The following is a 14,704-nucleotide window of genomic DNA, read 5'->3' as shown; positions in this document are numbered from 1 at the left end:
CCTCAACCCCATGAGCCCTTACCTTGTGTGTGTATCTTATTGAATGCATTTTAGAAACCCGAATATGAGACATCTTCTGGTTCGCCTTTATGTACCTATCCTTCATGTACCTATCCTTTATGTACCTATCCTCAGAAACCTCGAATAAATTTGTCAAACAGGAGTTCATTTTTGTAACAACATGCTGATTTTTTCGAATTGTATTTTCTAAGTACATGGGTAAGACTTCCCTTATAACAGATTTCAGAACTTTCCCAATGACTGATGTCAGGCTAACTGCTATTTTCTCTCTGCCTCTTTTTTTGAATAGCGGTGTTACATTTGCTAATTTCCAATCTGCTGGGATCAGTCCAGAATCCAGTGGAATTTTGGAAAATTATAGCCAGTGCATCCAATATCTCTGCAGCTATTTTTAACAAGGACCCGAAGATGTTGGCCCTGAAGATGTGTCAAATTACATTGCCTTGAGTTTCTGCGGTTCTTGTTTCTGTTGCAATTAATTACCTTAATATCCTCGTTCTTCCAGTACCTTTTATTGTGAAGGAAGACACAAAATATTTGTTCAATGTTTCTGTCTTCCCTTTGAAGTAGGCCATTTTCCAAGACCATATTTTTATCTCATCTCATCAAACATTCTTAATTTATGAAACGGTTTTATTGGACTGATTGGCACCGTTTAACATTTATTGGACTGTTTTATTGGACTGATTGGCACCGTTTATAATATAATGTGCCCACAATGCAGAAGGGGGACACCCGGATGGACATTCGTTTAAATCCCCTTCTGCACTGATGGAAGACACTTGTTCTGCCCAGCAATAGCACAAAGCTGCATCTTAAAACGGCCCCATGGCCAGGACATCGGGATATCTGCGAGTCAAGACCCTGGCAGTGGGATATATGGCACAACTGTATTGCAAAGACTTATGAAAGAATGAAATAATATATTAATAAAATGGCCAAGGCAGGCAAAGAAACCAGAATAGGAGGAATAAAAGAAATGTATAGATTAGATTAGCGTCCCCCACACACACAGCAGGACAAAGATGACATTAACACATCATCTAGCAAACACAGAAACAAAAGCATAGCACAGCCACAGACATCGGAGGTCGATTTAGTTAAGGAGACACATCAGGGAGAAACACATTAAAGAAGGGAAGGACACTCGGAGCAAACACAGATAATCTCATCAACACGAACACACTCCATACAGATGCAAATTGACAAGGGAGGGACACTCAGAGCAAGCACAGATAATCTCATCAACACGGACACACACCATACAGATGCAAATTGACAAAGATGCATATTCTCAGTTTAAACCTGTCTGAGAGATCTAAATCAAAACTACCCTTTAACTATTATGTATGAGCAAATGATCCCGCTCGAATTTGGATTCCTATAAAAATCAAGAGCGAATGTGTAATTGTTGAGATCAACGTGGACCAAGCCACTGTTTCAGAGTTGGCTGCGTGGGTCTCCCTGACGGCGTCAGTAATTGTACAATAAAGAACAACGCTTTGAACCTTGCCTTGAGACTCGGCCTCTTGACTGCACTGGTACAAGGGATTTTTCCCTACAACAACTTCAATGTTGACCAATGTTGACTTTAGCTACTCACTTCCTTTTTATATAATTAGAAAAGCTCTTATAACCTGCCTTTAGATTCCTGGATAATTAACATTAATTTGATTTCTTTTCTATTTTATCAAGTTTTTGGTGGCCCTTTGCTGATTCACAAAATATTCTTCATCTTCAGACTTACCATAACCCTTTGCAAAATTATAAACCTCTCCTTTCAATCTAACATTGTTCTTAACTTCCTTTGTGAATCACCAACGGATCGTTCTCACTTGAGTTTTCGTTGAACATTTCAAATAGTTTCTTTAAATGTTTCCAACTCTTTGTTTGCCACCATACCTCCTAATATATTTACCTATCCAACTCTCCCCTCATGACCATGTGATTATCTTCATCACGTGGTCTTAATTTACTGGCAGTTTTGTAATCATGATTATATTTTGGCAGAGATTATCTTTACATTGTGCTCGATATTCAAATGTATCTCTCTCTATTTATTCACAGAAAATTACCAGCTGTATGTACCTGAGTCAGCCACTGTGGGCACAGCTGTCGGTAAGATTAAGGCGACTGATCCTGACATTGGAGTTAATGCGGATATGAAATACAGTATCATTGACGGAGACGGTTTAGGCATTTTCACCATTTCCACAGACAAAGATACCAGGGAAGGCGTTATTATCCTAAAGAAGGTGACAATTTAAAAAGAAAATCTCTGTCAGATTGAAATGTATGATCTTGTGTTGTCTATTGGACGATTAAAAAATAACTAATCTCTGCGATCTGTTCCTGCATTCAGCCACTAAACTATGAAAAGAAGAAAGTGTTTACAGTAAAAATAGAAGGAGAGAACACTCACATTGATCCTCGCTTTTGGAACCTGGGCCCATTCAAGGATGCAGCGAATCTTAAAATTATTGTTGGGGATGTGGACGAACCTCCAGTTTTCTCCGTACCCTTTTATATAATGGATGTTTATGAAAATACAAAACTAGGAACTGTGGTTGGAGCAGTGACAGCACAAGATCCTGACAATACCAAAAACTTAGTCAGGTAGGGACTTTCTGCATTTAATTCAAGCTCAATAATGTTAGTGCCCCATCATATGTTTACATTTCAACTTTATTTGTCAGTTGATTATCTTAGCCAGAAGCTGATTACAATCGCAAAAGTCTGACTTACTGAATTTCCTGGTGTTGTCCACATGAAGTGGTGTCTGTGATTGGTCCTCTCACAACATAAGAATTCCAGGCACTCAGTTCATTTCAAGTTGTTCTATTTGAGGTTTATGGTCTATATTTTGCAATAAGGAATTTGCAAGTCTTCTGAATGAAGCAAGATTGAAATCAACCCCAAAGGATTGGTTCATGTTTTGGGAAACTGGAGTACGGTGTCACGTTCCACCCGAGTGAGAGGAAAAATATCATCAGCTGATTGGTGCTGTTGTGAAGCTTGGAGCCCAGAATGTAAGATGGAGAGTGATGCACTGATGGAGCGTGATGCAGTGATGGAGAGTGATGCACTGATGGAGAGTGATGCAGTGATGGAGAGTGATGCAGTGATGGAGAGTGATGCAGTGATGGAGAATAACGCAGTGATGGAGAGTGATGCACTGATGGAGAGTGATGCAGTGATGGAGAGTGATGCAGTGATGGAGAGTGATGCAGTGATGGAGAATAACGCAGTGATGGAGAGTGATGCACTGATGGAGAGTGATGCAGTGATGGAGAGTGATGCAGTGATGGAGAGTGATGCAGTGATGGAGAATAATGCAGTGATGGAGAATGATGCAGTGATGGAGAATAACGCAGTGATGGAGAGCGATGCAGCGATGGAGAGTGATGCAGTGATGGAGAGTGATGCAGTGATGGAGAGTGATGCAGTGATGGAGAGTGATGCAGCGATGGAGAGTGATGCAGTGATGGGGAGCGATGCAGTGATGGAGAACGATGCAGTTATGGAGAGTGATGCAGTGACGCAGTGATGGAGAATGATGCAGGGATGGAGAATGATGCAGTGATGGAGAATAACGCAGTGATGGAGAGTGATGCAGTGATGGAGAGTGATGCAGTGATGGAGAATGACGCAGTGTTGGAGAGTGACGCAGTGATGCAGAATGAAGCAGTGACCGAGAGTGATGCAGTGATGGAGAGTGATGCAGTCATGCAGTGATGGAGAGTGATGCAGTGATGGAGAGTGATGCAGTGTTGGAGAGTGATGCAGTGATGGAGAGTGATGCAGTGATGGAGAATGATGCAGTGATGGAGAGTGATGCAGGGATGGAGAGTGATGCAGTGATGGAGAGTGACGCAGTGATGGAGAATGACGCGGTGATGTAGAGTGACGCAGTGATGGAGAGTGATGCAGTGATGGAGAGTGATGCAGTGATGGAGAATGATGCAGTGATGGAGAGTGATGCAGTGATGGAGAGTGATGCAGTGATGTAGAGTGATGCAGGGATGGAGAATGATGCAGTGATGGAGAGTGATGCAGTGATGGAGAGCGATGCAGTGATGGAGAGTGATACAGTGTTGGAGAGTGACGCAGTGATGCAGAATGAAGCAGTGACCGAGAGTGATGCAGTGATGGAGAGTGATGCAGTCATGCAGTGATGGAGAGTGATGCAGTGATGGAGAGTGATGCAGTGTTGGAGAGTGATGCAGTGATGGAGAGTGATGCAGTCATGCAGTGATGGAGAGTGATGCAGTGTTGGAGAGTGACGCAGTGATGGGAGAGTGATTCATTGTTGCAGTGATGGAGAGTGATGCAATGATAGAGAGTGATGCAGTGATGGAGAGTGATACCAGTGATGGAGAGTGATGCAGAGATGGAGACGGATGCAGTGATTGTGAGTGATGCAGTGATGGAGAGTGATGCAGTGACGGAGAGTGATGCAGTGATGGAGAGTGACGCAGTGATGGAGAGTGATGCAGTGATGGAGAATGACGCAGTGATGGAGAGTGACGTAGTGATGGAGAGTGATGCAGTGATGGAGAGTGATGCAGTGATGGAGAGTGATGCAGTGATGGAGAGTGATGCAGTGATGGAGAGTGACGCAGTGATGGAGAGTGATGCAGTGATGGAGAGTGATGCAGTGATGGAGAATGATGCAGTGATGGAGAGTGATGCAGGGATGGAGAGTGATGCAGTGATGGAGAGTGACGCAGTGATGGAGAATGACGCGTTGATGTAGAGTGATGCAGTGATGGAGAGTGATGCAGTGATGGAGAGTGATGCAGTGATGGAGAATGATGCAGTGATGGAGAGTGATGCAGTGATGGAGAGTGATGCAGTGATGTAGAGGGATGCAGGGATGGAGAATGATGAAGTGATGGAGAGTGATGCAGTGATGGAGAGCGATGCAGTGATGGAGAGTGATGCAGTGTTGGAGAGTGACGCAGTGATGCAGAATGAAGCAGTGACCGAGAGTGATGCAGTGATGGAGAGTGATGCAGTCATGCAGTGATGGAGAGTGATGCAGTGATGGAGAGTGATGCAGTGTTGGAGAGTGATGCAGTGATGGAGAGTGATGCAGTCATGCAGTGATGGAGAGTGATGCAGTGTTGGAGAGTGACGCAGTGATGGGAGAGTGATTCATTGTTGCAGTGATGGAGAGTGATGCAATGATGGGGAGTGATGCAGTGATGGAGGTTGATGCAGTGATGGAGAGTGATGCAGAGATGGAGAGTGATGCAGTGATGGAGAGTGCTGCAGTGATGGAGAGTGATGCAGTGACGGGGAGTGATGCAGTGATGGAGAGTGATTGCAGTGTCGGAGAGCGATGCAGTGATGCAGTGATGGAGAGCGATGCAGTGACGGAGAGCGATGCAGTGTCGGAGAGTGATGCAGTGATGCAGTGATGGAGAGTGATGCAGTGACGGAGAGTGATGCAGTGATGGAGAGTGATGCAGTGATGGAGAATGATGATGTGATGGAGAGTGATGCAGTGATGGAGAGTGATGCAGTGATAGAGAGCGATGCAGTGTCGGAGAGTGATGCAGTGATGGAGAGTGATGCAGTGATGGAGAGTGGTGCTGTGATGCAGCAATGGAGAGTGATGCAGTGATGGAGAATGATGCAGTGATGGAGAGTGATGCAGTGTTGGAGAGTGATGCAGCGATGGAGAGTGATGCAATGATGGAGAGTGATGCAGTGATGGAGAATGACGCAGTGATAGAGGGTGATGCACTCATGCAGTGATGGAGAGTGATGCAGTGATGGAGAGTGATGCAGTGGTGGAGAGTGATGCAATGATGGAGAGTGATTCAGTGATGGAGAATGACGCAGCGATGGAGAGTGATGCAGTGATGGAGAGTGATGCAGTGTTGGAGAGTGATACAGGGATGGAGAGTGATGCAGGGATGGAGAGTGATGCAGGGATGGAGAGTGATGCAGTGATGGAGAATGACGCGGTGATGTAGAGTGGTGCAGTGATGTAGAGTGATGCAGTGATGGAGAATGATGCAGTGATGGAGAGCGATGCAGTGATGGAGAGTGATGCAGTGATGTAGAGTGATGCAGGGATGGAGAATGATGCAGTGATGGAGAGTGATGCAGTGATGGAGAGCGATGCAGTGATGGAGAGTGATGCAGTGTTGGAGAGTGACGCAGTGATGCAGAATGAAGCAGTGACCGAGAGTGATGCAGGGATGGAGAGTCATGCAGTCATGCAGTGATGGAGAGTGATGCAGTGATGGAGAGTGATGCAGTGTTGGAGAGTGATGCAGTGATGGAGAGTGATGCAGTCATGCAGTGATGGAGAGTGATGCAGTGTTGGAGAGTGACGCAGTGATGGGAGAGTGATTCATTGTTGCAGTGATTGAGAGTGATGCAATGATGGGGAGTGATGCAGTGATGGAGAGTGAGGCAGTGATGGAGAGTGAAGCAGAGATGGAGAGTGATGCAGTGATTGTGAGTGATGCAGTGATGGAGAATGATGCAGTGACGGAGAGTGATGCAGTGATGGAGAGTGACGCAGTGATGGAGAGTGACGCAGTGATGGAGAATGACGCAGTGATGGAGAGTGACGCAGTGATGGAGAGTGATGCAGTGATGGAGTGATGGAGAGTGATGCAGTGATGGAGAGTGATGCAATGATGGAGAGTGACGCAGTGATGGAGAGTCATGCAGTGATGGAGAGTGATGCAGTGATGGAGAGTCATGCAGTGATGGAGAGTGATGCAGTGATGGAGAATGATGCAGTGATGGAGAGTGATGCAGGGATGGAGAGTGATGCAGTGATGGAGAGTGACGCAGTGATGGAGAATGACGCGGTGATGTAGAGTGATGCAGTGATGGAGAGTGATGCAGTGATGGAGAGTGATGCAGTGATGGAGAATGATGCAGTGATGGAGAGTGATGCAGTGATGGAGAGTGATGCAGTGATGGAGAATGATGCAGTGATGGAGAGTGATGCAGGGATGGAGAGTGATGCAGTGATGGAGAGTGACGCAGTGATGGAGAATGACGCGGTGATGTAGAGTGATGCAGTGATGGAGAGTGATGCAGTGATGGAGAATGATGCAGTGATGGAGAGTGATGCAGTGATGGAGAGTGATGCAGTGATGTAGAGTGATGCAGGGATGGAGAATGATGCAGTGATGGAGAGTGATGCAGTGATGGAGAGCGATGCAGTGATGGAGAGTGATGCAGTGTTGGAGAGGGACGCAGTGATGCAGAATGAAGCAGTGACCCAGAGTGATGCAGTGATGGAGAGTGATGCAGTCATGCAGTGATGGAGAGTGATGCAGTGATGGAGAGTGATGCAGTGTTGGAGAGTGATGCAGTGATGGAGAGTGATGCAGTCATGCAGTGATGGAGAGTGATGCAGTGATGGAGAGTGGTGCTGTGATGCAGCAATGGAGAGTGATGCAGTGATGGAGAATGATGCAGTGATGGAGAGTGATGCAGTGTTGGAGAGTGATGCAGTGATGGAGAGTGATGCAATGATGGAGAGTGATGCAGTGATGGAGAATGACGCAGTGATGGTGAGTGATGCAGTGATGGAGAATAACGCAGTGATCGAGAGTGATGCAGTCATGCAGTGATGGAGAGTGATGCAGTGGTGGAGAGTGATGCAATGATGGAGAGTGATTCAGTGATGGAGAATGACGCAGCGATGGAGAGTGATGCAGTGATGGAGAGTGATGCAGTGTTGGAGAGTGATGCAGGGATGGAGAGTGATGCAGGGATGGAGAGTGATGCAGGGATGGAGAGTGATGCAGGGATGGAGAGTGACGCAGTGATAGAGAATGACGCGGTGATGTAGAGTGATGCAGTGGTGGAGAGTGATGCAGTGATGGAGAGCGAAGCAGTGATGGAGAGTGATGCAGTGATGGAGAATGATGCTTGATTGAGAGTGATGCATTGGTGGAGTGTGATGCAGTGATGGAGAGTGATACAGTGATGGAGAGTGATGCAGTGATGGAGAGTGATGCAGTGACAGAGAGTCAATGCAGTGATGGAGAGTGATGCAGTGATGCAGTGATGGAGACTGACGCAGTGATGGAGAGTGATGCAGTGATGGAGAATGATGCAGTGATGGAGAGTGATGCAGTGATGGTGAGTGATGCAGTGAAGCAGAATGATGCAGTGATGGAGAGTGATGCAATGATGGAGAATGACGCAGTGATGGAGAGTGAAGCAGTGGTGGAGACTGATGCAATGATGGAGAGCGATGCAGTGATGGAGAGTGATGCAGTGATGGAGAATGATGCAGTGATGGAGAGTGACGCAGTGATGGAGAATGACGCAGTGATGGAGAGTGATGCAGTGGTGGAGAGTGATGCAGTGATGGAGAGGGAAGCAGTGATGGAGAGTGATGCAGTGATGGAGAATGACGCAGTGATGGAGAGTGATGCAGTGATGGAGAGTGATGCAGTGATGGAGAGTGATGAAGTGATGGGGAGCGATGCAGTGATGGAGAATGACGCAGTGATGGAGAGTGATGCAGTGATGGAGAGAGATGCAGTGATGGAGAATGACGCAGTGATGGAGAGTGATGCAGTGATGGAGAGTGATGCAGTGATGGGGAGCGATGCAGTGATGGAGAATGACTCAGTGATGGAGAGTGATGCAGTGATGGAGAGTGATGCAGTGATGAAGAATGACGCAGTGATGGAGAGTGATGCAGTGATGGAGAGTAACGCAGTGATGGAGAGTGATGCAGTGATGAAGAATGGCGCAGTGATGGAGAGTGATGCAGTGATGGAGAATGATGCAGTGATGGAGAGTGATGAAGTGATGGAGAGTGACGCAGTGATGGAGAGTGATGCAGTGATGGAGAGTGATGCAGTGATGGAGAGTGACGCAGTGATGGAGAATGACGCAGTGATTGAGAGTGATGCAGTGGTGGAGAGTGATGCAGTGATGGAGAATGACGCAGTGATGGAGAATGATGCAGTGATGGAGAGTGATGCAGTGATGGAGAGCGATGCAGTGATGGAGAGTGATACAGTGTTGGAGAGTGACGCAGTGCTGCAGAATGAAGCAGTGACCGAGAGTGATGCAGTGATGGAGAGTGATGCAGTCATGCAGTGATGGAGAGTGATGCAGTGATGGAGAGTGATGCAGTGTTGGAGAGTGATGCAGTGATGGAGAGTGATGCAGTCATGCAGTGATGGAGAGTGATGCAGTGTTGGAGAGTGACGCAGTGATGGGAGAGTGATTCATTGTTGCAGTGATGGAGAGTGATGCAATGATAGAGAGTGATGCAGTGATGGAGAGTGATGCAGTGATGGAGAGTGATGCAGTGATGGAGAGTGATGCAGTGACGGAGAGTGATGCAGTGATGGAGAGTGACGCAGTGATGGAGAGTGATGCAGTGATGGAGAATGACGCAGTGATGGAGAGTGACGTAGTGATGGAGAGTGATGCAGTGATGGAGAGTGATGCAGTGATGGAGAGTGATGCAGTGATGGAGAGTGATGCAGTGATGGAGAGTGACGCAGTGATGGAGAGTGATGCAGTGATGGAGAGTGATGCAGTGATGGAGAATGATGCAGTGATGGAGAGTGATGCAGGGATGGAGAGTGATGCAGTGATGGAGAGTGACGCAGTGATGGAGAATGACGCGTTGATGTAGAGTGATGCAGTGATGGAGAGTGATGCAGTGATGGAGAGTGATGCAGTGATGGAGAATGATGCAGTGATGGAGAGTGATGCAGTGATGGAGAGTGATGCAGTGATGTAGAGGGATGCAGGGATGGAGAATGATGAAGTGATGGAGAGTGATGCAGTGATGGAGAGCGATGCAGTGATGGAGAGTGATGCAGTGTTGGAGAGTGACGCAGTGATGCAGAATGAAGCAGTGACCGAGAGTGATGCAGTGATGGAGAGTGATGCAGTCATGCAGTGATGGAGAGTGATGCAGTGATGGAGAGTGATGCAGTGTTGGAGAGTGATGCAGTGATGGAGAGTGATGCAGTCATGCAGTGATGGAGAGTGATGCAGTGTTGGAGAGTGACGCAGTGATGGGAGAGTGATTCATTGTTGCAGTGATGGAGAGTGATGCAATGATGGGGAGTGATGCAGTGATGGAGGTTGATGCAGTGATGGAGAGTGATGCAGTGACGGGGAGTGATGCAGTGATGGAGAGTGATTGCAGTGTCGGAGAGCGATGCAGTGATGCAGTGATGGAGAGCGATGCAGTGACGGAGAGCGATGCAGTGTCGGAGAGTGATGCAGTGATGCAGTGATGGAGAGTGATGCAGTGACGGAGAGTGATGCAGTGATGGAGAGTGATGCAGTGATGGAGAATGATGATGTGATGGAGAGTGATGCAGTGATGGAGAGTGATGCAGTGATAGAGAGCGATGCAGTGTCGGAGAGTGATGCAGTGATGGAGAGTGATGCAGTGATGGAGAGTGGTGCTGTGATGCAGCAATGGAGAGTGATGCAGTGATGGAGAATGATGCAGTGATGGAGAGTGATGCAGTGTTGGAGAGTGATGCAGCGATGGAGAGTGATGCAATGATGGAGAGTGATGCAGTGATGGAGAATGACGCAGTGATGGTGAGTGATGCAGTGATGGAGAATAACGCAGTGATAGAGGGTGATGCACTCATGCAGTGATGGAGAGTGATGCAGTGATGGAGAGTGATGCAGTGGTGGAGAGTGATGCAATGATGGAGAGTGATTCAGTGATGGAGAATGACGCAGCGATGGAGAGTGATGCAGTGATGGAGAGTGATGCAGTGTTGGAGAGTGATACAGGGATGGAGAGTGATGCAGGGATGGAGAGTGATGCAGGGATGGAGGGTGATGCAGTGATGGAGAATGACGCGGTGATGTAGAGTGGTGCAGTGATGTAGAGTGATGCAGTGATGGAGAATGATGCAGTGATGGAGAATGATGCAGTGATGGAGAGCGATGCAGTGATGGAGAGTGATGCAGTGATGTAGAGTGATGCAGGGATGGAGAATGATGCAGTGATGGAGAGTGATGCAGTGATGGAGAGCGATGCAGTGATGGAGAGTGATGCAGTGTTGGAGAGTGACGCAGTGATGCAGAATGAAGCAGTGACCGAGAGTGATGCAGGGATGGAGAGTCATGCAGTCATGCAGTGATGGAGAGTGATGCAGTGATGGAGAGTGATGCAGTGTTGGAGAGTGATGCAGTGATGGAGAGTGATGCAGTCATGCAGTGATGGAGAGTGATGCAGTGTTCGAGAGTGACGCAGTGATGGGAGAGTGATTCATTGTTGCAGTGATTGAGAGTGATGCAATGATGGGGAGTGATGCAGTGATGGAGAGTGAGGCAGTGATGGAGAGTGATGCAGAGATGGAGAGTGATGCAGTGATTGTGAGAGATGCAGTGATGGAGAATGATGCAGTGACGGAGAGTGATGCAGTGATGCAGTGATGGAGAGTGGTGCAGTGACGGAGAGTGATGCAGTGATGGAGAGTGATGCAGTGATGGAGAGTGACGCAGTGATGGAGAGTGACGCAGTGATGGAGAATGACGCAGTGATGGAGAGTGACGCAGTGATGGAGAGTGATGCAGTGATGGAGTGATGGAGAGTGATGCAGTGATGGAGAGTGATGCAATGATGGAGAGTGACGCAGTGATGGAGAGTCATGCAGTGATGGAGAGTGATGCAGTGATGGAGAATGATGCAGTGATGGAGAGTGATGCAGGGATGGAGAGTGATGCAGTGATGGAGAGTGACGCAGTGATGGAGAATGACGCGGTGATGTAGAGTGATGCAGTGATGGAGAGTGATGCAGTGATGGAGAGTGATGCAGTGATGGAGAATGATGCAGTGATGGAGAGTGATGCAGTGATGGAGAATGATGCAGTGATGGAGAGTGATGCAGGGATGGAGAGTGATGCAGTGATGGAGAGTGACGCAGTGATGGAGAATGACGCGGTGATGTAGAGTGATGCAGTGATGGAGAGTGATGCAGTGATGGAGAGTAATGCAGTGATGGAGAGTGATGCAGTGATGGAGAGTGATGCAGTGATGGAGAATGATGCAGTGATGGAGAGTGATGCAGTGATGGAGAGTGATGCAGTGATGTAGAGTGATGCAGGGATGGAGAATGATGCAGTGATGGAGAGTGATGCAGTGATGGAGAGCGATGCAGTGATGGAGAGTGATGCAGTGTTGGAGAGGGACGCAGTGATGCAGAATGAAGCAGTGACCCAGAGTGATGCAGTGATGGAGAGTGATGCAGTCATGCAGTGATGGAGAGTGATGCAGTGATGGAGAGTGATGCAGTGTTGGAGAGTGATGCAGTGATGGAGAGTGATGCAGTCATGCAGTGATGGAGAGTGATGCAGTGTTGGAAAGTGACGCAGTGATGGGAGAGTGATTCATTGTTGCAGTGATGGAGAGTGATGCAATGATGGGGAGTGATGCAGTGATGGAGAGTGATGCAGTGATGGAGTGTGATGCAGAGATGGAGAGTGATGCAGTGATTGTGAGTGATGCAGTGATGGAGAGTGATGCAGTGACGGAGAGTGATGCAGTGATGGAGAGTGATTGCAGTGTCGGAGAGCGATGCAGTGATGCAGTGATGGAGAGCGATGCAGTGACGGAGAGCGATGCAGTGTTGGAGAGTGATGCAGTGATGCAGTGATGGAGAGTGGTGCAGTGACGGAGAGTGATGCAGTGATGGAGAGTGATTCAGTGATGGAGAATGATGATGTGATGGAGAGTGATGCAGTGATGGGGAGTGATGCAGTGATAGAGAGCGATGCAGTGTCGGAGAGTGATGCAGTGATGGAGAGTGATGCAGTGATGGAGAGTGGTGCTGTGATGCAGCAATGGAGAGTGATGCAGTGATGGAGAATGATGCAGTGATGGAGAGTGATGCAGTGTTGGAGAGTGATGCAGTGATGGAGAGTGATGCAATGATGGAGAGTGATGCAGTGATGGAGAATGACGCAGTGATGGTGAGTGATGCAGTGATGGAGAATAACGCAGTGATCGAGAGTGATGCAGTCATGCAGTGATGGAGAGTGATGCAGTGGTGGAGAGTGATGCAATGATGGAGAGTGATTCAGTGATGGAGAATGACGCAGCGATGGAGAGTGATGCAGTGATGGAGAGTGATGCAGTGTTGGAGAGTGATGCAGGGATGGAGAGTGATGCAGGGATGGAGAGTGATGCAGGGATGGAGAGTGATGCAGGGATGGAGAGTGACGCAGTGATAGAGAATGACGCGGTGATGTAGAGTGATGCAGTGGTGGAGAGTGATGCAGTGATGGAGAGCGAAGCAGTGATGGAGAGTGATGCAGTGATGGAGAATGATGCTTGATTGAGAGTGATGCATTGGTGGAGTGTGATGCAGTGATGGAGAGTGATGCAGTGATGGAGAGTGATGCAGTGATGGAGAGTGATGCAGTGACAGAGAGTCAATGCAGTGATGGAGAGTGATGCAGTGATGCAGTGATGGAGACTGACGCAGTGATGGAGAGTGATGCAGTGATGGAGAATGATGCAGTGATGGAGAGTGATGCAGTGATGGTGAGTGATGCAGTGAAGCAGAATGATGCAGTGATGGAGAGTGATGCAATGATGGAGAATGACGCAGTGATGGAGAGTGAAGCAGTGGTGGAGACTGATGCAATGATGGAGAGCGATGCAGTGATGGAGAGTGATGCAGTGATGGAGAATGATGCAGTGATGGAGAGTGACGCAGTGATGGAGAATGACGCAGTGATGGAGAGTGATGCAGTGGTGGAGAGTGATGCAGTGATGGAGAGGGAAGCAGTGATGGAGAGTGATGCAGTGATGGAGAATGACGCAGTGATGGAGAGTGATGCAGTGATGGAGAGTGATGCAGTGATGGAGAGTGATGAAGTGATGGGGAGCGATGCAGTGATGGAGAATGACGCAGTGATGGAGAGTGATGCAGTGATGGAGAGAGATGCAGTGATGGAGAATGACGCAGTGATGGAGAGTGATGCAGTGATGGAGAGTGATGCAGTGATGGGGAGCGATGCAGTGATGGAGAATGACTCAGTGATGGAGAGTGATGCAGTGATGGAGAGTGATGCAGTGATGAAGAATGACGCAGTGATGGAGAGTGATGCAGTGATGGAGAGTAACGCAGTGATGGAGAGTGATGCAGTGATGAAGAATGGCGCAGTGATGGAGAGTGATGCAGTGATGGAGAATGATGCAGTGATGGAGAGTGATGAAGTGATGGAGAGTGACGCAGTGATGGAGAGTGATGCAGTGATGGAGAGTGATGCAGTGATGGAGAGTGACGCAGTGATGGAGAATGACGCAGTGATTGAGAGTGATGCAGTGGTGGAGAGTGATGCAGTGATGGAGAATGACGCAGTGATGGAGAATGATGCAGTGATGGAGAGTGATGCAGTGATGGAGAGCGATGCAGTGATGGAGAGTGATACAGTGTTGGAGAGTGACGCAGTGCTGCAGAATGAAGCAGTGACCGAGAGTGATGCAGTGATGGAGAGTGATGCAGTCATGCAGTGATGGAGAGTGATGCAGTGATGGAGAGTGATGCAGTGTTGGAGAGTGATGCAGTGATGGAGAGTGATGCAGTCATGCAGTGATGGAGAGTGATGCAGTGTTGGAGAGTGACGCAGTGATGGGAGAGTGATTCATTGTTGCAGTGATGGAGAGTGATGCAATGATAGAGAGTGA

The 14,704-nt window shown here is 47.9% G+C and overlaps 1 protein-coding gene across 1 annotated transcript in view; it reads left to right on the top strand.

Moving 5' to 3' along the window:
- LOC140425634 (cadherin-18-like) overlaps positions 1-14,704 on the top strand; it is a 479,986-nt gene that overhangs the window by 338,421 nt on the left and 126,861 nt on the right. Inside the window, exons 5-6 of the mRNA XM_072510145.1 lie at positions 2,089-2,276; positions 2,384-2,637. Coding sequence (XP_072366246.1) covers positions 2,089-2,276; positions 2,384-2,637 — 442 coding nt within the window. The remainder of the gene's footprint in view (positions 1-2,088; positions 2,277-2,383; positions 2,638-14,704) is intronic.

Source organism: Scyliorhinus torazame, chromosome 6 (genome assembly GCF_047496885.1).
Source record: "Scyliorhinus torazame isolate Kashiwa2021f chromosome 6, sScyTor2.1, whole genome shotgun sequence".
Lineage (NCBI taxonomy): Eukaryota > Metazoa > Chordata > Chondrichthyes > Carcharhiniformes > Scyliorhinidae > Scyliorhinus > Scyliorhinus torazame.
The sequence above is the reverse complement of the archived record's forward strand: the minus strand, read 5'-3'. Positions and strand labels throughout refer to the sequence as shown.